The sequence below is a fragment of the Pyxicephalus adspersus genome, chromosome 7 (genome assembly GCF_032062135.1).
Source record: "Pyxicephalus adspersus chromosome 7, UCB_Pads_2.0, whole genome shotgun sequence".
Taxonomy (NCBI): domain Eukaryota; kingdom Metazoa; phylum Chordata; class Amphibia; order Anura; family Pyxicephalidae; genus Pyxicephalus; species Pyxicephalus adspersus.
The window spans coordinates 16877653-16904681 of record NC_092864.1 but is presented as its reverse complement, the minus strand read 5'-3'; the positions used below and the strand labels follow the sequence as shown (position 1 = coordinate 16904681).

Genomic DNA, 27029 nt, shown 5'->3' with positions numbered 1-27029 from the left:
AACTCCATAAAGACATGGAATTGTGTGGAGCAACTCAGGTGGCCTGTACATTCAATGTCTTGGCCTCAACTGTACTAAACATCATTAGGATGTATTAGAATTCTAATGGGGAGTCAGGTCTCAAGTAAGCAATCTGCCCACCTCAAATTCCTGCAAATACACTTCAAAATCTCGTAGAAATACTTCCCAGAGCAATTATTGTGGTTTTACCAGCAAAGAAGGGCCAATTTTAAATTATACCCATGGTTTTAAAAATGGATGTCCAACAGGATTATACAGCAAGTGTATGGTGTTCACACAAACTTTTGGCTACATGGTTTCAAACTTTCACGAGAGAGGTTTTCAAGAGGTTTAGCAAAAGCTGCTTCTGTATTTCTCTTATTATAGGGAATTGTGGTACTTTTTATGGGTATCAAACAACATTGTATAAGTCATAAATCTTCATAACATATGCATATACTATATAAAGGTAATCTTTACCAAAAACAGTCTATGATTTCTATCAAACTACTATTATATAAAAACACATATATCTCACACACTATATATATATATATATATATATATATATATATATATATATATATATATATATTTTTAAATATTTTTTAAAAAATGGCGGGAAAATTAAATATATAATATATACAGACATATATATTATATTTTTTTTTTTATCCGAAAATAAAAATATGTAACAATCTATGATGTGATAGAAGGCTATGATCTTATTAAAGATAGAAGGCTTGAGTATTTACAAGGCTTTTTATCCCGCCTATGGCAGAACATGTACATCCAAACTAGTTTGATGTTCTACTCTGTTGCAGTCTGTTCCATGTGATTGGCGTCAGCTGTCATCATGCACCAGGGCCGGGAAGGCATCTCCTCCCTCGCACAGCAGCGTATAGATTGCTCTGATCATCACATAGGAGGGTGAGGAGCTCCGACACTGGGATTCGGCCTCAGCAAGCAGTTCTTCACTCATCACCTGTGACAGATAATAGTATTATACTAATAGTTTTTTTTCCAGGCTAAGGTGGCAAGAAGCAATTAAATATCATTAACACGAATAAAGTGAACACATCTGTGCTGGAGGCTTGGCAGCAATCACAGAAATTATATCAAATTATAGTAAAAAGATATAAAAGCCTAGAAAGTAAAGAGGAAAACATGAATACAGAGGAAAGAACATGTCACCTGTTATAACCATTGATATAAGTCTAAAGTTTTCTAAAATTTTTAAAACAAATGGCTCCTTAAGAAGTAATGTACACACGTCACATGTAGTGGTAAATACCCTTACTTGGTCATAGAGTGCTCCAATCATATGTGGCTGATCAATACAATATCTTTTGTAGATTAAAGTAAACTTTTACTGAAAGAGTATATAAACTGCTATTGCTGACCTGGTTTTAAACTATATCTCATGCCTAATTGGTGTTCTGATCCTTTACCAATAATACCTTCTGAATCCCTCACCTAAAATGAGCATGCAGCTCAGGTGTTCATCTAATAACTCCCCTCCTATTGTGTTCTACTTTCATCTACTTCTTAGATTGAAAGCTTTTTTGGGCAGGTTCTCTCCTCCTATGTCCTTGTATCTGCCATTTGCAACTCCTATTTATTGTAAAGTGCTGTGTAATATGTTGGTACTTTATCAATATATTCTATTAATTAAAAAAATATATTTACATGGGGACTTTGAAAAACAACTGCCCATGTAGCCTATTGATAATTTAAGGCTTACTACAAGGGGGGCTACTGTCAATTTTGCAGTCAGCTGACAGATCTGATCAATATGTATAATAGGTAATCAATTGATTAGAGGTCGTAATAAACTGCACATATGGTGTATAAGATTCTGCCACTCTGATCTTTTTCCTCAGTGATTGAAATTTTAATTGGATGAATTTGACTATATGCACAGTACAACTTATGTACTTAAGTTTTACCAACATGTCTTGTTTATGTTTCAATCCTCATGCATTTTTTCTTTCAATTGGCCAGTTTCTAAATTCCCTTAATTTACATTTGATTGTTTTTCAGATCAGAAGTTAAAACCTGCTTTTATGTACTACCACTTATGCTGATCTCTAGACCAGCGGTCGCCAATCTTTTGCATCTCACTGACCACTAAATTCATAATTTTAAATCCCGCAGACCGTTATTATGATTTTTTTTAAAAAGATAAATCCATTTGTAAAATAATGATCTTCCTAATGGTGCCTGATCAGCTCGCGGTTAAGTGAAGTATTACTATTGTTACTATTATCATTAGTTGTATTATCTTTGGTATTACTAAAGAAATGCAAAATATTTGTTTGCGTTTTCTCACTCATTATGGGTTTATTTCATTCAAATCTAGGACCAAACGAGAAATGATAGTTATCAATGTCAAACTATTTGATGCAATTCAATATAACAGTTAAATAAAATACACAGTTAGGGGTATACTTACCTAAAAGATCATCTGAGAAATAAACAAATAAAACAAAACAATCAGATGAGAATCTGTATTGGCGGAGCGGGGTGACTGTTGTAATGGTGGAGACAATACTGAAGCGTACGGCTCGGCAACGATTGCCTCATACAACTTAAGGCTACACTGACGTCACGCTGCGTCTCTCGTTTTTATGTCTCTAGTACAGTTTGTGAGTTTAGTGCTTAATAAAGGCGAAAATTGTCATTCAGAATATAAGAATTTATTAGAATATTATTTTTGTTTTAATATTATTAAAACATAAAAATTGCAAATAATGTCCAAATGTTTCTGTGGACCACCACCTTCCCACCACCAAGGTGAAAGGTAACAAAACATAAATCGGACTCAAATAGGTGAGAGGGGGGCGGTGGTTATAGCGCCTGTGGCTTGGAAAGTATGTTATATATATCAGTTGTGAGTATAAGGAACATTATCTGGATGTCACCTTTAACTGTATTCAGAGCCATATCCACATTACATCAAAGACAAAGGTCACAGGGTTTGGAGATGAGTTGTTCTGATGCTCTGGTAAGAGCAAAATCCTTTTCAAATCCCTGACTTTGATCATCATGTGCCTGAAAAGGAACAGACTTCTTTGGCCAAGATCATAATTCACTTTCCCTATCAGTAAAGTCAAGGTGACACTAACATTTTACACCATTGTTTAGGCCACAGACTAGATTTTCTGTATACGTTTGTATTCTTATATCATTAAAGTCTTTCTGTGACTGGAGGCCGAGATTCTCTATTAATGTATGTAATGTACCCTGCTGCAGAAACAGGTCACTGCAGGAAAATCAGTTTTGCCTTTGTTAATACTGAATCTGTGCAGAGTCATTGTCTGTTGCAGCTTGTCCAGCTCCCCCACCATACAGACATGTGGAGGATGTCACACACATCAAGACAAGGAACACTGCCCTGTGATCCTGCAATAATCCTGGTGCCCGTCAGTGGGTGGATGTGGGTGAAATTCTCATTAACTCTGCACGTATTGTACTAAGCTGACCACGTAACTTCAAATATTTAGACATTTAAACTGCTATGTAACTATGGTGAGAGAATACATGAGTGGATACCGTGGGGATGATGAGGAAGGGATACAGATCTGTAGTCACAGTTCACAGAAAGTGTAATTAACATGACCTCATACAGATGCTCGCTGGAGACTTAAGGCCCTTTCACACCTTTGGATTTTATGTGTGATAAAAATGCAAAATCACAGTTTTGTAAAGCACTTCACATTGCCTAATCTTGCTTACTGGTTCTGGTCAAAAAATGCTTGCTACATTACAGACTTTGGAAATACATGAAAAACACAAAAATGTTTTATGTGTTTAAAACAATGCAGTAATCAAGTCCCATGTCTTTATTTTCTATGCACCTACAGAAAGAAATGCATGTATAATGAATGCACTTTGAAAGAGCCCAGCTGCATTACATTTTTACTCAATGCATTAAAAATGCATGTTAATTTCCAAACATGAAGATGTTAAAGTGCCAAAGCAGCATTGACGGGTCTAGTAAAGGGCAGGGAAACACATGGCAAAGCAAATGATTGCTCTGGTAAAATCAAGCTCGTCCATTGTCTTGGGTTTAAGAAAAAAAAAAATGTTTTAACCCTCCGATGATGAAATTGTAGAACATTTATAAAGTTTTCTAAATACTGTATTTAAAATATAATTGCCTTATTCTATTTTTCAAAAAATACCTTTTCCCAAAACTTTTTTTCATTTTGGTGCTGCTGATCACCCACTGCATTTTACTGACGACATGTGCTCCTGTGACGGCTGCATGGCATTTCCTAGGGCAGGATTCCTAATGGTGGCAGCAATGGACCATGCTTGTGTAATGTGAAACAGCCTCCTGCAGCCTCTTAGAATCACTAGTAGCAATATATTAGTAAAAGGGAGGGACCGCACTGCCGCCTTATAATAGTGAGGTAATTCTATGTAAGAGTTTAGTTTAGTGGGAAGAAAAGGTTGAAACCTTTGTCACCTTTTTGTTGCTGGGTGCACAGTGAAGAGCATCTGAAGAAGAATCTAGTCCAGATTCAGAATTTGTTCAGACTTCTATATCATAAAACATTAACATACTTCGGGGGTACAAACAGTTTCAATTCACCAGGGCTTGGTACTCCTAAATTGATAACATTCGAATGATTCTAAGTGATTATTAGTATGATCTGAGGAACTGAAACCTGGAGAGACTGTAGTTGTCTACACTTTGCTTAACAAAACCAATCCCCTAGCAAAAAGGAACCCCTTGAACCCACAAAACCAGAAAATGTATATGACATAAAAGTCTGAAGATTATTTAAACTGGACTTGCTTCCTTGCATACTCAAGTTTCTACACAAGTAAAGAGACAACCCTTACACACCACTCTTGGGAGAGTTGCAATAGGAGAATAATTCCCAATACACTGCCTAGGACCTAAGTAAAACAACTACTGGTTTAACAGATCCCAAACCCTGCACCTTTCTTCTACTTCCTGAACTTTTTAATGCTGTGCTCAAAAATGCAAATGCTTTTGAAGATTTCCACATTGATAATCTTCCCAGTTTCTGAAATTTTAACATGTGCTGAACAGAACATAAAATTATTAAAAGCCTTCCAGGTACATGGAAACCAAAAGAGACAGAGAATGATGAAATAGTAAGAAAGGGTAAGAGCCTGAGCACATTCTTGATGTGTATCCGGAAATAAATTCCCTTTATTTCCTGTAGAGATAATGAGGTGTCATGTAGTACAATGGAACACAGAGAGAATGTAAAATCTGACAGAAAACAATCTCCTCTATGGGGACATATAAACTAGAGTCAGAAATGTCATGTCCCACCAAAATAAAAAAAAGGCTGTAATTTGTAAATTAGATGATGAATGGAGTGATAAAAGCATATAATTTACAAATGTGACCAGAACTTGAGGTGGGGGAAATTATTCCAAAGTGACCACCTGATCCAGTATAAGCTGTAGAAAGAACATTTCCCTCCACATTGAGGATATCGCCTCTGACTTCCTGCTGTGTCTCCAGGACAGGATGAGCTACTTTTTTTTTTTTTAACCTGAACTTGCATAAAATAAATATTGAAGTACATATAAGTGAACGTTTCTACCTGTCAATAGATTTAAATGTATGCCCTGTCATTCAACACTTCCAAACATCACAACAAAACAGCTGACCCTATGTTTCATTGCTTGGAGTTAAGCAATAGAGCTTGGTCATTGCTCTGCCCCCATTCTGTGATTGGATAGTAAATGACTAGTAGCACATAAATAAGCTGGGCAGATTGTTCTCTCCTCCTGTCAGAAAGATATGGATGCAGTGCACCTGATTGGTGTTTCGTGCAGCCCCCTTCTTCAGTTTGAGATTGACTATATAGAGGATTTTAAGGGGATAAAATCAAACTTAAATGTGTGTATGCTTCCTTAATAATACAAAAATGCAATATTTGTTTTATTTTACCTATGCCTGAAGTATAGATTTATTAAAATGTGGCATAAAAGAAAAAAATGACAGAAACAGGTAAGACAAACAAAGAGGGAAAAAATGGTATTAGTAATCCTTGATGAGGACAGTAAAAACAGCAGGTATGTTTCTCTATTCTGCCAAATGTCCCTATTTACCTTGTGTAAGTAAATCTTTTGTTGTAGTTCCCGCACACGGAGATATGTGGTAGTCAGTTCACGAAGTTCCTCTGGATTGCTGTATATGAGTTCGGAAGGCATTGTGCAGAACTGAAAGGGACAGTCCATCACCTCCGAGCAATCAGTGTTAATAGAAAGCTTTTCACACCATTTATTGTACTGCTCAGCAACTAAACAAGTAAAAAAAAAAAAAGGAATAAGAAATGTATATACAATGTATAAACAGAATTAGGCAAGACACAGCTATGCATCCACATGACCCACCTAAACAGAGAGATCAGGATGTACTCCGCACCTTTAAATAAAAGTCAGCATTTATAGTTCCTAAATTTTAAAGTTCCAAGTATACTATAGGAGAGAACAAAAGGTACTGGCTCTTAGGTCAAAAAGAATAGCTTGTTCCTTCAGACATTTTCATCAGTAGGGTACATGGCATTGTGTACCTATTACCATGGCACTTTAATAAATCCCCCCACTCAAGATGAATGGCCATTTCTAACTGGTAACTACAGCTCACTGTGTAACATTGTCCCTACATTATGCTAATTACTTGGTGCGTAAATGTAAAAGACAAGCATAGTTTACAGATATGGAAGAGGAAAATGAAACCGGAACAACCAATCTGATTCCAGTTTGTTAATCTGACTCCTCAAGCTTGTTAACTGGAAGGTGAAAAAGAAGCAGTACCAAAAAGCAAATATCTTGTCCTCCAATTCTTTCTGCAATCACCCAGTCATAAATTGATAGTGCTGTGTACAGAACAGTCTGGCTAGCTTAAAATGTTATCCCTCCCAGTCTGAATGCTCCTGTACCGAGATTACAGGATGCTGATAGCAAGACATCTTCAGTTACCATTGTACAGTACAGATATATTTCATGATTTGTAATACATAAATGGATTACATTGTTTTCTTTTATTTTCTGCCCCGAGGAGTTTAGAGTAAAAATACTTTTTGGCAAGAGACATATCATAGCTGTGAAGCTGTGCCTAGGAACCTGCACATAACAGGAGCTTCAGTTATTTTTCAGGAAAAAAAAGGTACAGCCTAAGCAAAATTAACACAGCAAATCTTCACTTTTTGAGCTCAGGTCTGCTTTAAGGATAATAAGTAAAGTGTTATGTGGAAGGAAACTTACCAATCTTTTATTTAATTAGTGGTTTGTTTAAAATCATGAGAGGGACAACAGCTGACGTACTATTGATTTTCATTTTATGATGCAGCATGATTAGCCAGTGCCAGGGAGCTAGGTAATACAGCAGATGTTCTTTTCAATGATTTTCCTTGGAGAACCAATGCCAACCTGCTGCATAAAATGTATGATTGAAAGTGTAACTGCTCAATTGTAACTGTAGTCTCTAACCTCACAATCACCTGCGTCTGATCCAGCGTGATATCATCCATTAGACTGCACACTTGTCAATATTTAGTGGCTCAGCCTGTGCCAGTGCTCTCAATTCTATGGAGAGTAGTATAAATGCATCGGCTTGGTAGAAAGGAGTTTAACAAACAACTGTGTGATCCAACCAGCAATATCTCACTGTATTGGGGTCAGGTGAACATAAAACAGGGATGGGAGGGCCTAGCATACTGGATTTAAATGCATGATACTCACCTGTCCCCGTCCCATCACAGGGCATTGCCATCTTCTTCCTTGGCCACCTTGCTTGGCAGGACCGGGATGACGTAACTCCTCCCCAGGTGCGCAGAAGTTCATTAATTTTCAGCAGGCGTAGGGGATGCCGGGATTGCCAATATCATGGCAACCAAAGCTAAGCCCAGCTCAGCTTTTCAACAGTTTCCTGGAGTGATAAGGCAATTAGGAGGGAATATTGCAGAAAGGACAACGCCTGTCCCTTTCTGTAACAATGACCTGCCTGATCGTGCATTCTAAAGTGGAATTTTAGTTCTGATTTAAAGCTCAAATGAGTTTTTATTTTAAATAAGTTAAATCTATTTCACATAAAGTAACATGGGTTCGAAGTTGTTTTCAACGTTTTATAACTCTTTTAAGTCTCGTTTTTAACTCTTTAAAACCAGACCCAGACTGAGAAGAGTCTGTCCTTTGCAAGCATGATACAGAGAAGGATAGTTGCTCTCTGTGGGAAAGCAGTGGTCTCTCTACACAGGTCTGGCATGTACTCTACTGACCAGTGGACCCAACAGTGGAGTCAGGAAAAGGACCACGCTGGGGGAGGGGGGCACACTGGCCAAAGCCGCGGACCACATCTCTCTGAGACATCGCAGGCTGAGGGCAGTGGCTCTGGACACAAACAGATCACGCGCATGTGCTGTTCAGAGTCCTTGCATTTAGTGGTCTGCCAGCCTCAAAAAGTAGGGGACCAATGCTCTACTGAGTAGGACTTGACTCGAAGTGTACAGGCTGCTGAACTTACACTTAATTTGATAAATTCAAGGCATTAAAGTGGACTATACTCCAAATATAACCTGAGGTTTAACTGATTTCCAGCTATAGGGATCAATAGTTCAGATTAGCTTTTTGAAATAATCGGTTTCCACCTTAGAAATTTACCTCGGTCTCCTCTGTTTTTCCATGACATGCCATATCAATAGCTATTCCAAGTCTAGTCCAACACAATGATTACTAGGGTTCTAACCAAGGCCACTAGTAACTATTTACTTACAAATAAAATTAGGAATAAAGGTATGCAGCCCTGAAAAGAGGTTTTTATTTGCCTGTGAAAGGAGGTGGTTCTGACAAGTGTAAATACGACTTTTTAATGTGAAATTTACAAATGGAGTGCTTCTATTATATACCATATATAAGTCAGACCTCTGCAGAGAGAGGCCACTGGTTCTACACAGGGAGAAATGGTTCTTTTCTGAAAAATTCTAGCACAGCATAGGCTTTTTACAACATAAATAGACTAAAAAAAGAAATATTATTGAAACTTTTATTTCTGAGCCCTGATCAAAATAATTAAAGAAAATAGAAACTAAACCCTTGTTTGTTACCAGATGCATCTTCATCTAATAACAGCTTTTAGTGGTCCCTTCACAGTTACCATTAAATATCTAAAGCGATTTTTTCAAGACCTGTTACATATTGGACTGTAATTTTCAGTTCACATTTCTAGATAAATTGGCTTTTTACCACTCTGTATTTATGAAGCAGATGGTAACCTCTGGTCTTCCAGATGATGGATAGCAATGTAATAGGTTGGTGAAGAGACCGATTGCGCACCAAGATAGGACAGAATGTCTGGCTTGATAACAAGACCCATTACTTACCCAGCTCAAGTTTCTGCAGCTCACAATGAGATTTGGTTACTTCATCTTGCATCGCTTCCAGCATCAGCAGCGTACGTTGATGTTGCCAGTGAGACGGACCTTTAGAGATCAGAGAAATGTCAGTTTTGGATCTGTCTGCAAACTATGACCCTCCACAAATGTTAAAAAGTTTAATACAATATATGTCCTGTAGATGATTCTGTAGAAAGATACCCCTGAATTGTTCTTGGACAATAAAATGATAAATAAATAAAGCTGAAATATATCTTTAGCTACAAAGCAAGTTTTTATTCATTCCTACATATACTCTTGTATCACATGCAACCAGACAAAATATTTTTATAGCTCATTTAGATCTATGTGTTGGGGTAACATGCCGTAAAATCAATTTCAGTGCAGATGCCTAAGGATATATTGTAACTAAAGAGCCTTGTGGATTTGCCCCATAAGTAGCACTACCTAGCACCTTGCACTCCTGGTATATGACTGCAGATAAGAGTGCTGCATATTAATGTTACTAACTGACTGCAGTGTTTAGGTAATAGTTTTATACTGCCTAGGGAGGAACCTCAGAGTTGGGCTCTATTCCCTTAAATTAAAACAGACAAGAAAATGAGTACCAAAATTACCAATAAAAGGAATAGTTAAAGCAAAAAAAAAAGAATGCATTGAGCAGCCAGTGCTCCCTTTATGCTTTTAAAGGCTTATTTTCCCAATTTTATTGATGTGTGAAAAAATAAAAACATCCTAACAAATAAATCCTTAATGCAATAATAACTAAAGCATGTCGCATTAAATTCAAATTTATTTTGCATAGCTTCAGGGCAACAATACATGAGTATATAGGAAATTTCAGGCATCTGCTGTCTGGACAGCGTTTAGAGGGTTAAGTACATGCTGTATGCTTCGTGTCTGATAGAACCTGATGGAACCTCAGCAGGCTACAATTGAGGTGGGACGAGCAGCGTGAGTCACGCCATTTCTCTAATGCCACAGCACAAAATGAATCTGTCGCACACTTGAGAATAAAAAGCGAACTTCTAAAAATCAGCCAAGCGGCGGTCACAGTGACACATGCCGAGAGGGATGAAAAATACAGAAAGAAACGAGAAATAACATATTCCAAATATTCTGTTATGGGCAAAGCCCATTTCCTCACATAATAAGCTGCTCTGCAGGTCCCTGAGAAAGGAACATTTAAAAGGAATGCCAGCTTTGTTAAAATAATCAATATTAATTATTGCTACTTAAGTCAGTTCTGTCACGTCGTGCAGTTACAAAATGACTTTTTGATTTCAGTCCTCACCATGAATTTCTAGAATTGCCATTGTATGGTTTTCAGAGTGTAACCAGCATTTTCCCATGACCCTCATTTCCTGTATCTGGCTCAATGCCTCTTCCAGATTGAAGTTTAAGTCCAAGGTATTCCCAGCCTTGTTTAGGAGTTGATTGATCTTTGGTGAAATAGGTTCTACATGGATAAAACAGTACTTTTTTTTTTTTTTTTTTTACCAATCCTGCATTGAAAGTTATATTATGATTGGTGATGCAAGAAGCAGAAAGAAAAGAAGTTTCTAGTTACCATACAAAGGAAAGTCTACAAAGCTTAAGCTTGAAATCTAAAAATCCCTTGACTCCTTTGGCAGTCCTTAAGATGGGGGCCCAACACCAGACATGTAAATTTGTCAATTATGTACTTACCCTGAGGTTAGCAAGTAGCCAAACAAAATAAAAGATGGCAACAATTATTCTACTGGTGAATGAAGAGGGGAGGAGGCGTGCCTAGCTGTGGGACATCAATCCCATTACCAAGAACATCGGTTGGTATTGATCCAACACTAACACCAACAATGACATCAATGGTGTTGCGGAACACCCATACCAACAATAGATTTTCATCACCCAAAACAATCATATGTGGTTGTCTTGGGTGATGAGAATCTAGTGTGTACATAGCCCTATATAAAGGAACCAAGGAGGAAAAAAAAAACTGCACTTCATTCACTTATAGCAGGGGTTGGAACACTCTGGCCTTTAGGCCAAATACGGCCTAGCTGGTAGTTCGTTCCGGCCTAACGACCCCTGGCCGATCTGGCTCCGGAGCTGCGGGATGCTGGCGGATAGGCCAGGGGGGCGTTAGGAACTAGAGCCAGACCAGAGCCAGAACCGCTGGAGCTCCGGTGCCGCCCCCTTGCAGTTGCTTCCCTATTTACCACGGCCGGCGTTGATACTTTCGCTGCGGTAAATAGGGAAAGCTACCTGAAGGTAAATCCCTCTCCTCAGCAATGCATACGGAGGAGAGAGATTTCACTTCAGGGTGTGTTGCCTGGTGGTGGGCAGAGCCATTAGGGTGGGTCCGGCCTAGTGTGCTTCCACCCACCCCATAAATAGCCTAGTGGCCAAAAAACTTTGCCGACCCCTGACTCAGAGTACACAAAGCACCGTAGGTGCCACAAATGGGATTAAATATGGATGTTGTCTTCAACATGTAAATAAAATAGACTTCTTTATAATGCTGACAGATCTGATGCTGCTTGCAGGTTCTAGTTTACATTGTTTAAGCAATCGAAATGCTGTTGTGAAGAGTCAGTCATCCTCAGCCTGAGCTCCCACCTGATCCTTGCAATGTCTTGGCGGTTTCTATATTTTCCTCCAAGCGCTTGACCGCTCTCTGCAAGCGGGCTGCTTCTTCTTCGATCTCAAATAAGCTTAGCTCGGGGCTTTCCGGTATAAACTGATAGATCATTAAGGAAGACAACTGTCAGTGTGAAAACTTAATTGAACACATTATTTTGCTGTATCTGCCGCTAGAAACCTGTAGCTCACCAGATGTTAAAGAGGAGCTCTTTTCATTTCAATGCAAGTTATTTTATCCTTCTTTTTCCTTCCAAGTGCTGAAGCTTCTTGGCAGCCACTTCCTCTCTACATTTATGTATCCATTAGGGGAGTGCAATTTCGCAGAACAGGTTTCCTGACTGTGACAACAGTGGATTATACCTATGTAAAATGTGTGAAAATGGCCACCTGTAGTCCTATATATATATATATATATATATATATATATATATATATATATTTAAAGCTGTGCGTGGGAACCCATCCATTTTTTTTGGTGTTTGTGTATCTGTAAGGGAAAGGCTCACTCTGCAGCTGTCCTGGTTTGGCTAAACAATATTTTCAAAGAAATAGATTTCAACATTGCAACGATCAAAAATTGTCAAATCAATTTGATTTTTCAATCACATTTTTAAAAAATGGGCAGATTGTCAATTGGAAATTAATTGGGTACTTGGTTAATCAATGTACTGAAATTAAAACAACTTTTTTATTCATGATCAATATTTTGTTAAGATATATTAATAAAAAAAGGTTGCAATTCAGATCAGCTAATGAACAAGTGGATGGTACATTAAGTACTTTCAGGCTATTGTAAGGACTGATAAAAATAGAAAATAACCTTGAGTTAAAATCACAGTATGTCTAGGATTACTCTTTATTTGTACAAAAACCTTGTTCCTGTGTATAGGTTATAAATAAATAATAGCAGCAGGCTCTGATTTCCATGTACTTACTGAACGGTGATTGTGTTCAGTAGCTCTCATGTCTCCAGGCTCGTTCACACCAGGTTGGTCACTTGCACTATGTTAATATGTGTTGTGTTGTGTTAATGAATGTGATGCCTAATGCACCACAAACCAGGCCTCCTTCATTTTTTCTAATGCGTTATCATACATTGTAGTAAGCTTCATCGCAAAAGAATCGTTCACAATAAATGGCATCGCTGCAAAGTAATGCACTTAATGTGCGCTACCACAGTTCCCCTGGAAAGCCACTTAGTGCTAAATTTATACATTTTGGTATGAAGTGTACATTAAAAATACTGCTTGCTGCATCTCCAATATACAGAAAACACAATATCCATATGCATGAATGTAGGAAGTATTGAGAAATCTCAACATTCAAGACAATAGAGGCTTTTTAGAACAGAGTATTATTATTCCAAACTGCGTAGAGCTTTTCAGGCTTGTTTCTCATCATCAGTGGATTACATGGAAGCACATAATTTCTTTGTCTATGATGATGCTAATCAAAAGAAACCAATAAACCCTCCACAGAACCAGTGCAAATGTTTAACCAGCACAAAGGGCATTTGTATATATCATTCTATCATATATAAAAGGATTAATTAAAAATATATCCAGGAAAAAAACATTTTTCCTTAGTTTTGGATAGAGTAGAGGAGGTTTAGACCTTTTGTCAAGTTGTTATGGCTCTCTATGCTGATATTCTGATATTTGTACTGATGATCACTGTCAATAATAAAGACAATGAGGGGAATTTCAACATGGTATGGTTGTCCCCAGGTAAAAGGTCAATTGAAATAATACTTACAAAACATTTCCATGATTTAGAAGATCTTTGGAAAAAGTGTTCCCATAATTATCAATATTAAAATCTGAAAGCAGTGGCAGCCAATGTACAATGTGAGGCTGAATGAAACATTTCCATCAAAAAACTGCACAGCCCACCGAAGACCTGCACACACAAAGGGCACCAAGATTCAAGGAATACATATGCCTCTTGTCTTAAACATGCTTGTGCCGAAGTTCAGCTTTAGTGCCTTAGGCTTGGTTGACCATTTTAACCATCAGTAAAGCCACCCTGAGAAATGCCATGCAGCCATCGCTACCATGCATGTACACAGGAAGTGGCTGCCAAAGGACTGCAAGAATTTAGCAACACTAATATATAGTAAATGAATAGAAAACTATACAAGAAATTGAAATCAGAAATAGTTTATGATACACAGAGCTTTAACAAAACTGGTACTCAGTTAAGGTTTATATATACTTTAAACTTGTTCCCCTCAGAAATTCTCTACTGCTAGAATTGAATTTTAGGCTAAACCTGAAGAACATATACTATTTCCAGTCTCCCTATATAATCCTCCCTGGCAGCCCAGCTAATGAAAGCATCAAATGTTTCCAGCTTAAACATGCAGGCCACGCATCAAGGATATCCCTCCTTCTGCACCTCGCATTATTAATAAAACACCATTCATTAAACGTGAACGCTGCTTGAACTGTTTCTTGCTCTGCTCTCCCCAGGGTAAATTACCTTTATGTATCAGTAACTGTTCTAAAACGCCTAAACCCCCTCAGAACATAACTAATTAAAAATCTAATAGAGCCATCTCAATCATTTTCCAGAAAACAAACATCAACACATATTGACATGCACAGTCACATCAGGGCCGGCTACAGCTGTTAACCTGCGGTCGCTGGCAGCCTGGGGAGAGACAGGCAAATATTACCATAAATTAATATCTGCAGATGAGAACACAGACTTATTTATAGGCCTATAAAACCTCCATCACATGTAAATGCAAAGTCTGTCAACAATATGTCAGACTAGTCAGTGGGATCGTACATCTGTTAGCCCCATCGGACTACAATCAGGGCATTATTCTCCTAGGACCATCGAAAGGGCTTTTACGTCAAGCAGCAGGAAAAGGATACTGTTGTTTGCAGTTGCTGGATAAAGGAGGGTCTGGAAGCAGGAACACGAGCTTGAATCTCAAAGTACTTCTCCCACAATCTACAAAAAGACAGGAAGACGGTATAGTTATCAAGGCAGAGAATGACCGCATGCAATTTCCTTACAGCCCTCTTTTTGGTGATCCTGATTAGGGAGAACAAAAAAGGGTTTTGATCCTGTCGCTATATGGTGACCTCGAGTGTGACCCCGGTGTCTTGACAAATACAAGCTGTAAGGAAGTAATAAACAATGCCAGTTTTTTTATGTATATTGTTCATGTATGTCTGTACAGGATCTCGACGTTCTGTCTTTAGCAAAGTACATACCATACTCTACAAATGCATCAAAATCCTGCATTGTATGTAAAGGAGATGATTACACAAGAACATAATGTGGGTCTTGTATCTGCCTGGAGATTGGCTTTGAAGCTGAACTCAAGGCAGCCATAAAAGACACACAATAATGCAGCTCTGCATTCATTTATTCATCAAAAAAATTATTTTTACTGATTGTAAGCAGTATAGGACATCTAACTTACAAATCATGCTTCTTGCCTTGTACAACAGAATATGAAGAGGTGGTAGGATAAAGCAGCACAAGGTGCAAGTCAGGTGTGTTACAATGCTGATATGAGAGGAGAGAGCAGAATGGTAGAAAGATGAGCTTATCCATATGTTGCTTGTTCTTTCAATGTGCAGTTACGAACTGGGGATGGGAAGGGGACCTGTAAATAAAACTGCAGCAGAGAAAGATCAGATGACCTCCCCTGCTATGCAGGACTGTGTTTTGGGTCAGAGTGTAAAAATCTCAGGACTGGATAAAGAATAAATGTACAAAGCCTATGGGAGGTAAATCAACCTTCACATTATATCTTTATATTCAGCTGTTCCATCTTTATAAACTTTAAGTGCTATGATATACCTGGAAAATAACTAAAATTTAACTGCAAGAAAAAAGATAACATACTCTCACATTGGGGCTTCCCCTGCACTGCAATGAAAAATGCCATTTTTTGTCAAGAGGAGGATGTAAAGGAAAGGAGCAGCTACTACTCTGTGTGACCAGTTCCCCGCAGTCTTTTCTATAAGCTGCCCCATGCTGAAGTCTCAGGCTTTTAAACAATCTACTACAACAAACAACCAATATTCTTGCATTGCAAGTAAGGATGCCAAGGGACCACCCACAACCAGAAGCGTTAGAGAGAAGAGGAGCACACTGTCTGCCAGGAGAGCAAGGAATGATCCATGCAAAATTCTTTTTGTACTCCAGATAAAAAAAATGAGCATTTAGGCTTTGCAGTGGTAGGAAGCAGACCCACTGTACAAGTATAAGTTTAATTTATTCCTGGAGGAAATTTTTTTAAGCCTATCATCAGAATCTCCCAACAGGCTTCTATGCAGTAGTACAGCCAGACTGCTAGAGTTAAACTCTTGGTTATGTCTAGGGGTATTGAAAAGGCAAGATTACTTCTCTTCTCTCATTAACACAGACTTTTTCCTAAACTGGTTCTCTGCCATCTCTTCCAAAGGCTGCTTTGGATTTCAGTGTCGGGCACTGATGCCACCCCCTGCAAGACTCGACCAAATGTCTTACATTGTAGGTGCATGACAATAAAGGCCTTGCCTTGGGTTGAAAGAAAGATGCGCCACAACCGCTGGCCAGGGTGGGTGAGTGGGTTCACAAAACTTGATGTTTACATCCCCCTTAGACTTAAACAAGCATTTGATTCTTGCAGTGTGAGAACTGACCCACCCTTTTTTTTATCAGTATCTGGATACTTCATTTCCAGTTCATATGGGAAGAGGTTGGATGTGGTTGGGTGTTACTGGAGACTGTGTGAAATAGATTTTTAGTGTAATATGCTTTAAACTGAACAAAATGTAAGGGTCAAAACCAAGCCCGTGTTCTGCCAGTGCATGGCAAAGCAAAAGGTTATATTTAATGTCTTCTCTCCAGCAGCATATAAATTTTCCATCATACCCCTGCCTCTCAATTTTTTTTGCCAGAAAACACCAAGTACTTCTGGATATAGAGGATTATGTCATTTTCTTCTCTTTTTTCCAATGTGGAATAAAACAGCTAAAAATGACAGCTGGAATTTTGAAAAGCCTTCTCTGTTGTTGTCACTGGAAGTATATGTACTCTGACTGTTTGCACCACATACTTTAATGGGTGTCACTCCATCACTGGCATGTAATGCTCACTGGTGGATGGTCCAGGCAGCAAGGAAGCAAACATGGGATAAGGCAAGTCTGGATACTGTAGTTAGTAATTGTTCACCAACAACAGGATTGCTTGTGTCATTGCACTAAGCGATATATGATTTTATAAACATGTACTTAACATTGTGCTCACCTTCTATTCTTCTTATATAGTTGCTGATACTCCTTTGGTAGTTTTAGTGTTGATCTGTGAATTTAAAAAAACACACACATTAACTAAACATCAATTGCTTATTATTTTGTGCAACAAGGTACAATGTATGACCAAAAATGTCCCCAGGCCTGCGGGGGCAGTGTTATGAGCTGGAGTTGTTTCAGTTGCTCAGGTCTCCGTTCAGCAACTTTACAAGCCCAAGATTGTACCTGCTACATATGCAGTTTCTTATCTTCAGACCCTGTTTGTTATACAGCTCTGTGTAATATGTTAGCGCCTAATAAACAGACATTAATATTATAGCACATGGTGATGGGTTTCAGAATTTGTGTCCATTATAGAGAAAACAGACTTTGTTTTTTTTCTCAAAATCATAGATTCTGTTATGAGCCCTGGAGCCAGGATGCCTTGTAGAGGTTTGGGTGGGAATAAGTATCCATTCATGTGTATACATCCTACTCAGTAGTCAGCTCTCGCTATTAGTCTCACGTGTACACAGGCTTTTATATATGTGAACTGACTGATACCTAGTTTTTTCCCTTTGCCTCCACAATGGCAGTCTGCTTCTAGTAGATAAGTGCTGGCAAACACTAAAAAAAAAACAAAAAAAAAAATACATATGTTTAGATTGCTAATGCTATACATTTGCTTTACAAAACCCTATTGCATTGAAAACATTGAGTTTTCCGTCTTGCTCAATGAAAGTGCAGGACAATCTTGCTTGGACTGTACCTTGGTGTCCCTGTCTCGTGCATGCTTTAGCGCTGCCAACACCTTACAATGTACCCTTGTCCATCCATACAATGTGGAGTCCTAGAAGCCCTATTTGGTAAAAAGAGTCTGTATATTACAGGGTTTGTATCTTACCCCACATCTTTCAATGTGAACGCTTTCTTCTGCCTCATTTGTTCTTGTTTTGGAGACTTTATGACTGCAGCTGTCGATGTGCTGGCACTACATTCCGTTTCTGGAACTAAGGAAGGCTGCAAATTTCTCAGTGTGCCATCTGTCCTAGTGGGTATTTCCTTACTTTCTGCCAGCCTGACTTTGCCACTATTGCTCTTTTCTGAGGTTTGCGGTACTAGGGGAGGTGATCTGGCAGCGTTAGAAGTTCCTGGTCTTGCAGTAGTTGCTGATGTTGTCGTTGATGTAGGTCTTGAGGACAATACGGGTCTTGAGGACAATAATGACCTTGAGGTTGATGCTGGTTTTGCAGACCCTCCAACCCTTCTCTTCTCTGGCATAGTCTTGTATGGGGGCTTCAGTTGGTAGGTACCAGCCTTAATCCCTGTATTTCCAAGCTTTTGTAAAGGTTTTGTGGTCTTTTCATTGGTTGTTGGATTAGCTGGCACGGTCTGCGTAGTGGAAGGGATTTTAGGTGATTCTTCACACTTTAGGCTTCCTCGTACTTTTAATGCTTTCTTCAGGGCTTTGTTTAACAGTTCCACTTCCTCCAGCTCTTCCACTGATGGCTGGGTCTCTATTAGGAAGATACACAAAAAGTTAAAAAATAACATCTCCTATCGTTTGTTTCATCTTTTCTATACAACCTCGTGACCATTGTCTATGGGATGGTAAAGGGAGGAAAAACATGTTAAACATGCTCTGTAAATATTGAAATATAAAAAAAAAAAAAAAAAAAAAGCAAACATCTCTAGGCAATACACAATTAGGTTACCTCTACAGCTGCATTTCATATAAAGAAAGAAAGAGTGGTAAGATTGATGTCATTAGTTTGTTGCAGGCAGCAGGAAGCATTTCTTCAGTCTCCTCTACCCTAGTGATCACAGACTGTGAAATGCTGCAGGTAGGAACTGTTTGGTCTAGGACAAGACAGTCACAGATGATAAAGCATTCTACACAGACATCAATATGCATTTGGTAATAAGGTATTAACCACAGATGACTGAACAAGGATGACAACAACTGTCTGGGGATAAAGGAACATGAATTGGTAAGTAAGTGGGAGTACTGAAAGTAAACATATTGTTTCAAGTGGACTTTCCACCAGAAAGATGATAAATCATGCTAAGTAATAGGTATGTGTAACACCGCAAAATATTTATTGTGTCTGACAGATCACAATACTCTTCTTACGAGGCTGTTCATCTGCTTTTCTTCACCAAAAAAAAAGAGATGAATTTGGTCATTATCCATGGTCAGGATCTACTTCCTACACTAGGATGATGGCACAGTCACTACAAATGACTACAAAAGACACAGATCAGCTCCCTGCTGCCACTTCTTACCTGGTGTCCCAATATACAGTTACAGCCTGATCACTGGAGGAGAGGAGACTAAGAAAATGCTTTCTGCCAGCCAAAATCATGTGAACCAAGGCAAAGTAACTGACTGGAGATCAAGCTTTATAGCAAGGAGGATAATGTATTCTTGTAGATTTGTAAAGTTACTGAAAGATCCTCTTTAAAGTTTGGCTACTTTTTGGTATTTATATCATGGAGTTTAACACTCAGCTTCTACACACTGGCATCCCAAACACGTGAAAACCATTGTTTCACATGCCAATAACTATGTTCCCACTTGCCTCCTGTCATACCTTGCTACCAGTGACCACTCTGGGCATCTCCATTATACTAATTACTGACCTATATCGTGTCATCTATTGCCAACATTGCCATACCTGCAGACATTAAAATACAAATATAATTAAAGTATATTTGTATATCCAATGGCAGTTGGAAAGCCTAGAACCAATGATCAATAAGGCCATGCCTCAACATGCTACACTTAGCTTTACATTTGAACCAGTGACAATTTACACTCCATGAACAAATCTCTCCATTACCTGGGGGTAATAGGACACTGCCACCTAATGGTCAAACTGCAAAGTTGCTTTGCCTTATAGGAAAAAAAAAACAATACTCACTGTAAAAATAAATCATTTTACAACATAAGCCTTCAAAAAATAATTAAAGGTTTGTAGGTGGTCAACCTTACTGGCGTTTTGTAAATAAAAAAGGGCAAAGAAAATGCCAGCTGAGAGAAAATGAATTAAAAATGAATTACACTGAGGCGTAAAATGAGAAGTTTGATGAAAGCTCCTTATTCTCCAGACAATTGGGCCTATAAATAGAAAGCAGGCGATAGCGTATTCAGCTCACAATCCAGGAGCAGAAGGATAGAAGGGGGATCATCACTGTGTGAGGAATTAGCATACATTAACTGGCGCTTCACTAAACACATATCATAGTGCTTGTCTGCGAGATGGGTTTCATTGTGGCGGTGCCCAACGTGCTCTGCAATATTATAAAATCCCAGTGAAATGAAATGGATTTAAATAGCCTTTAAGGAGCAAGATTACTACCCTGCTGCTCTGCTTTGCCTTCGGTAAAACATCAGCCTTATTACAGTAATAATACAAAGATTAACCCTTCCCTGGAAGGATTTGTTGTTAGTGGTAGTAAAAACCTATTGAGCACACCTGCATTATGGGGAACACAAGGAGGTAATCTGTATGAGAGTGGGAGCATACACTGGGTCTGATTTATTAAAGCTCTCCAAGGCTCAGATACACTTTCATCAGTGAAGCTGGGTAATCCAGCAAACCTGAAATGGATCTGGTCCAGGACTGAAAACATTTGCTAACAAATAGCAAATTACTTTTTTAAAATCCATTCCAGATTTGCTGGATCATCCAGGTTCACCAATGAAAGTGTATCCTCTCCAGTCTTGGAGAGCTTTAATAAATCAGGCCCATTGGGTCTGATTTATTAAGGTCTCCAAGACTGGAGAAGATATTGGGGTAACTCAGATGATCCAGCAAACCTGGAATGGATTTTTTGAAAATTATTTGCTATTTGTTAGCAAATGTTTTCAGGCCTGGACCAGATCCATTCCAGGTTTGTTCACCCACATTCTATTTTCTCCAGTCCTGGAGAGCTTTATTAAATCAGGCCTAATGTATGTAATGAGTATAAAATACAGAGTTCAGGGTATTGAAGTATTTAATGCAGTCTGGAGAGGAAAACGAGAAGATGAGAGGATAGGAAAAGAGAAGAGACTCTAAGGATCTGTGTATATGGGCTTTTGCAAAATGAGCTTGAAGCTGATTGATCTGGTATGGGGGACGTCAATGACTGGTCCATTGCATTGGTCAATGATCCCAAATTATCTCAGAAGCTTCTCTGCACCCTGAATCAAGCTCTAGAAATCGTCACAAGCCTAAAGCCGGTCAACCCACGACCCGATAGTGTAGTATTTTTCCAGATATAGATATTCCTCATATAAAATTAGGGGTTTTATTAAATAACATTTGGGATGGCTCCTACAGAATTCTACCAGTTTGCAAAAACATTTCCACCCAGACCTTGGCGAGTAGCACCCAGCTGGTCTTTACACTATTGGGGTTAATCCAGATCCTGATCACACTTAGTGTAATTATTCTGGCATGGAAACTTGATAATAAGGATGTACATATTTCCCCTGTTGGAGCAAATTGTACCCAGAGTTTTTATGCCTTCCAACTATGTCTATAGGCTTTTATATCTGGGATTTGTTTATTTCCCTAGTGGTTGAACTTGATGTACTTGGGTCTTTTTTCAACCTAACTTACTATGTAACTATGTAAATGAGTCCCCAAAATTAGTGAAAAGGAAAGTCATGTTACTGCAGCACAGGACCTAGATCAGTTCTCATCCATTCTAATGTATGATCAATGTATTCTAAATAAGAGGACAGTTATAAATCTCATTAGTAAGTCTGAATATTTATTGTAATTAAATACTGAATATTCAGGCTTTTTTCATAAACACAGTCCAGAGTATTTTTTTTTTTTGTTAAAGCCGACTTCTAGGCAGATATGGAGGCATTAATTATTCTAGCTCTATATTCATAGATAGAGCGTTTTATGTATTTTTTTTTTTTTGTATTTTGCTGGAAGCATAAGTACCTGACTTTTAGTTGGTATAAGCCCTTTGCTGGTCCTGCAGTGCAAAACTGGTTGAGGGAACTCAAGACAACAGCCCATCAACAATATGCACAAAAACAGCAGAATGACAGAACAGTGACAGGAATAATGTCACGTTTGTGCTGCTTCTCCTTTACCTGTCCATTTAGAGGCTGGGGATCATGATAGTTTGGGCTCAGAGGAGGTGAATGACACTGGTAGTAAATTTAAGCTGAACTGAAAAGTATTTTGCACCCTTGCAGTGGGTTCTCCACACCAATGCAAAAGGTGATAGAAATAAAAGGAGAAAAACTTACCTAACTCCTTGCTCCTGCTGCAGGGGGCGCTCTCCTGCCTGTTGCTCCAGTTTATGCTGGTGTCATCCCTTACAGTGTACAGGTAATAGACTTGCATTGATGGGGATGATGTCAGTGAAAAGGAGAACTGGACTTGTGAAGAGGAATAGAGAGTGATGGCTGCTGTGGGAGAAAGGAGTTGGGAAATTTGACTCCTATGCTTTTATCTCCAAGAGAAAACAGGCTATTACCTCTTGCAGTCAGTAAAGGTAAAAAAAAATATTTTGCCAGAAATTCATCTTCAACCCGGCAGCCTAAGGACATCTTGAGGTGGTAAAAAGTAGTGCAGGGGACCGCTTTTGATTGAAGGCATGTGAGGCACTTGCTTTTTTCAAATCTTTTCATCGGCTACTAACATTCTTTTTTTTTTTTTTTGCTTTAATGTCACATCTAATCATTTTAAATATAGAACTGTCAGCATGGCCTGGATGTAACAGCCTGTATAAGAAACACTTGGAAGAAATTTGCACTGTATTATAGAGAAATTGATTTTGAGAAGTGTGGATTATAGTATACATTACTGAAAACTGCATGTTTCTTCAATGAAACCCATCTAGCGTGAACAAGGTCAATACAGAATTATCGACTTTTCATACATATAACCTACATGAAGTTTAAGGCCAGTAAAAAAGTATTCTTTGTGAAAACAGAATCTACAGACTAAACACTGAATTTTAGATATGAGATCCATGATGAGAAGTGGCCTTCTTTCATGCCACCTGTGTGTCAGATGTCTGCCAACAAATAAAAATTATCACATTTCAAGTGACACCTACTGTAATCTGAATGGAGTGAAGAGTTTTTTTATGTACAAAGAACATGAATCTCAGCAGGTCATTCTAATTGATGTAGACAAGCATGAAAGCACCAAATACAAAAGTGTCAGAAAGCAATTGTGTCATCATGTTAATATAGTCCTTTATATAAAAGCCTCTGTATTACTGAGCCAGATGATCTATCTTTAGAAGTGAATGGGTTTACGCTTTGATTAAATCCAGTCTTTTGTCATTAACCTTCCTATATGCATTGAAATGTGGTTGTGTCATAGGATAATAGAATTATTCCTATTGCAAATGCAATATGCATAATAATACACAGAATACAAAGAATGTGGTATGCATGTAGAAAGAGTAGATATAATGATTCCTCAAGGCACGCTCTGATTTTTAGATATTTTTACAATTCAAGATCCCTGAACTAATCAGAAAATTCTAGTATTATTATTATTAATAAACAGGATTTATATAGCCCCAACATATTACGCAGCGCTGTACATTAATTAGGGGTTGCGAATGACAAACAGACACAGACCGTGACACAGGAGAAGGAGAGCACCTTGCCAAGAAGAGCTTACAATCTAGAAGGTGGGGGACGTATTACACAATAGGAGGGGGATATGGATGAGGATATCAAAAGGCAGAAGAAGACAGGTAGGCAAGTTTGAAAAATAGGTTTTGAGTGCTCTTTTAAATGAACAGAAAAGCAGAAAAGTAGGAGCAAGCCGAATAGGAAGACCATTCCAGAGAGTTGGGGCAGCTCTAGAAAAGTCTTGGAGCCCTGCGTGTGATGAGGTTATGAGTGAGGAAATCATTAGTATGCGCAAAGAGAGCGGCTAGAGCAGTATTTTTCTACCAGGTCAGAAATGTAAGTAAGACAAGAACTGTGGAGGGATTTGAAGGCAAAGTTTGAATTTGATTCTAAGGTGAAATGAAAGCCAATAAAGAGAACTACAGAGAGATGCAGCAGAAGAGGAGCGGAGGGAAGGATGGATGAGTCTGGCTGCAGCATTCATAATAGATTGTAGAGGAGAGAGTCGGGTTAGTGGAATACCAGAGAGGAGGAGGTTACAGTAGTCCAGACAAGACATGATACAAGGAGTTTGTACCCAGATAAATTTGTTCTTGCAGCTTTAAGCATCACACTGGCAATCCTATCCATGGTAACAAGTTGCCAACAACAGTATTACTTAGGAGAGAATAGTTGCTGTTTGTATTTGGACCAGTTACAAAATTAACCCTAACATCTGAAGTTTGGTTCTAGAAGAAATAAAAAGACTGACATTCAATTAAACGTTTTTCAGCATTGTTAAGGTACACAACAGTCAGCATCCCCATTGGCTGGTGGTTTTACACCAACAAATATTCTAATGAACACTGGCAAATGGGGGGATCAGTAAAAGAAAGCACTTACTGCTTCTACGCTTCAGAATCATACTTGCCACTGTTGGAGCAAATTTTTCTTAAAGTAATGAGGTAATAGCAGGTGAGACTTCTCTTCCCGCTTTTAGAGGTCCTGGGCCTGATTTAATAAAGTTCTCCAAGACTGGAGAGGATAAACTATCATGGGAGAACCAAAACACCACCATAACCCTAACAATGAAAATTAAACCCAATGCATTTTTAGTTTGCCAAAAGAACGCTAAACTTTAAAATTGGTAAATAAATGCTTAAATCCTTACTCAAACATACTATTGATGCCAACACTGTTTTTATTTACATTCAGCCAACTAGCACAGGCACAGTGTATGGTACATACAAGGCAAACCTCTGGAGATTGCTGTCACAGCTGCAAGTGTGCCTAATTCAAGCAATGGTGTGGCAAACCATAAGCATTTTTGATTGATTGCCTAATTATTTGAAGTGAAAAGATTAAAGCAGATCTAAATCTAACTGGATAACATTTAAATGTTAAGTTTAAACTTTTGAGCATTGCTAATAACATTGCTAATAGCATTGCAAGAGCGATAACTATGTTTTTCCCCATGCCATGGCAGCATATCATGGCACTTGAATGGCTTCCCATGAGTGTCAATGGCAGGCCATAACTGAGCAATGTGTGTCAGCACAGTTGCCTACAGCCCTTGTTTTTGCTTTGTTTCCAGCATTAGTATAGTGGCCCGATCAGGTTTCAATTATTAAAGCGTCAGCAGCAAGAAATTTTTATATTGTTATCAATCAAATGCAGACTTTTAGATTCCCTGTTTGAATGAATCCGAAAGGGGACTTTGGGTGTTCTTAGTATTTAACTGTACACCATGTACAACGGAGATGTTTTGAAAAGATGGTTATCTATATCTGCCCTCAGGTTGTTAGCACAGCATGCATTCCCCTCTCTCCTTAGGGAATAAGGTCAGTAAGTGAGCATACATGCTTCATATCCCAGCTAGTCGGATCTACCTGCATAAATGTCTAGTTTTAGCTGCAAGTATAAGTAAAATTCTGTAAGAGCATATTTACAAAGAATTTGCATTCTGATAACAGATTGCCCCTTCAGTTTTTTATGGCAGCCATCACTGTGCTATACCATAAAGTCATTAACGGAACCACCATTTCCTTGAATGGACTAAACAATCACCATATTTGGACTCTGAGAAAACTAAGGATTCAGATCACCTTTTTATGAACTCCTGCACAATGCTAAAATAATTCCTTGACAGACCTGGGATTTTGAATTATGCCAAGGTCCACCATCATCAGCGTAAGGAAATGTCCAGAGCCCAGAGTTAGAAGAGTGTGTTTCAAGTTGTGTTATACTGCATGCTCCGCCGTTTTGTATTTAGTATGGGTGATACCATATTAATGTGCCTTGTCCTTTAGTGGAGACCGGTCCAATTTTGATATATATTAAATGTATCCAAGAATACACCTTTAAAATGTTTGAATTTTTTGAGTTACAAAAGTCAAAGTGGAACTAAACCCTAACTGGATGACATTTAAATTGCTAAAGCACTGTGTGTCAAACTCCAGAATTTGTGTGGGAGATTAGACTTTGCATGGTTGAGAGCAGTGCATTTGACTTCTGCACAGGAACTAATTTTGTTGATTTTGGTCATAGGATTGGAAATTGCCCCAGAATCTATGGTGAGTAAACCCCCCCTAGGCTTTATAGTCAGTTGAAGGAGTCATAGTGCCATTGCATTGGTATATGGAAAAAAATAAATCTGCCCACAGTTTGTGTCAGTGAAACGAGTTGTAGAAGGCACCAAGGGTAGGCGTTTGTGCCCTTTCATTGAGGTACAATTAGGTCCATACATATTTGGACAGAGACAATTTTTTCTAATTTTGGTTCTGTACATTACCACAATTACTTTTAAATGAAACAAATCAGATGCAGTTGAACTGCAGACTTTCAGCTTTAATTCAATGGGTTGAACAAACAGATTCCATAACACAATCACTTCATTTCAGGGGCTCAAAAGTAATTGGACAAATTAAAAAGCTGAAAATAAAATGTTCATTTCTAATACTTGGTTGAAAACCCTTTGCTGACAATGACAGCCTGTAGTCTTCGACTCATGCCCATCACCAGATGCCGGGTTTCCTCCTTTTTAATGCTCTGCCAGGCCTTTACTGCAGCGGCTTCCAGTTGCTGTTTGTTTGTGAGCCTTTCTGTCCGAAGTTTAGTCTTCAACAAGTGAAATGCATGCTCAATTGGGTTCAGATCAGGTGACTGACTTGGCCATTCAGGAATATTCCA

The 27029-nt window shown here is 38.5% G+C and overlaps 1 protein-coding gene across 1 annotated transcript in view; it reads right to left on the bottom strand.

Moving 5' to 3' along the window:
• Positions 1-657: 657 nt before the first annotated feature.
• Positions 658-27029, bottom strand: part of TEDC2 (tubulin epsilon and delta complex 2) — a gene marked incomplete in the record, with an annotated part of 36826 nt that continues 10454 nt past the window's right edge. Inside the window, 7 exon segments of the mRNA XM_072419064.1 lie at positions 658-985; positions 6106-6296; positions 9378-9476; positions 11991-12111; positions 14897-14975; positions 17271-17324; positions 18159-18771. Of these exon segments, the coding sequence (XP_072275165.1) occupies positions 845-985; positions 6106-6296; positions 9378-9476; positions 11991-12111; positions 14897-14975; positions 17271-17324; positions 18159-18771 (1298 nt within the window).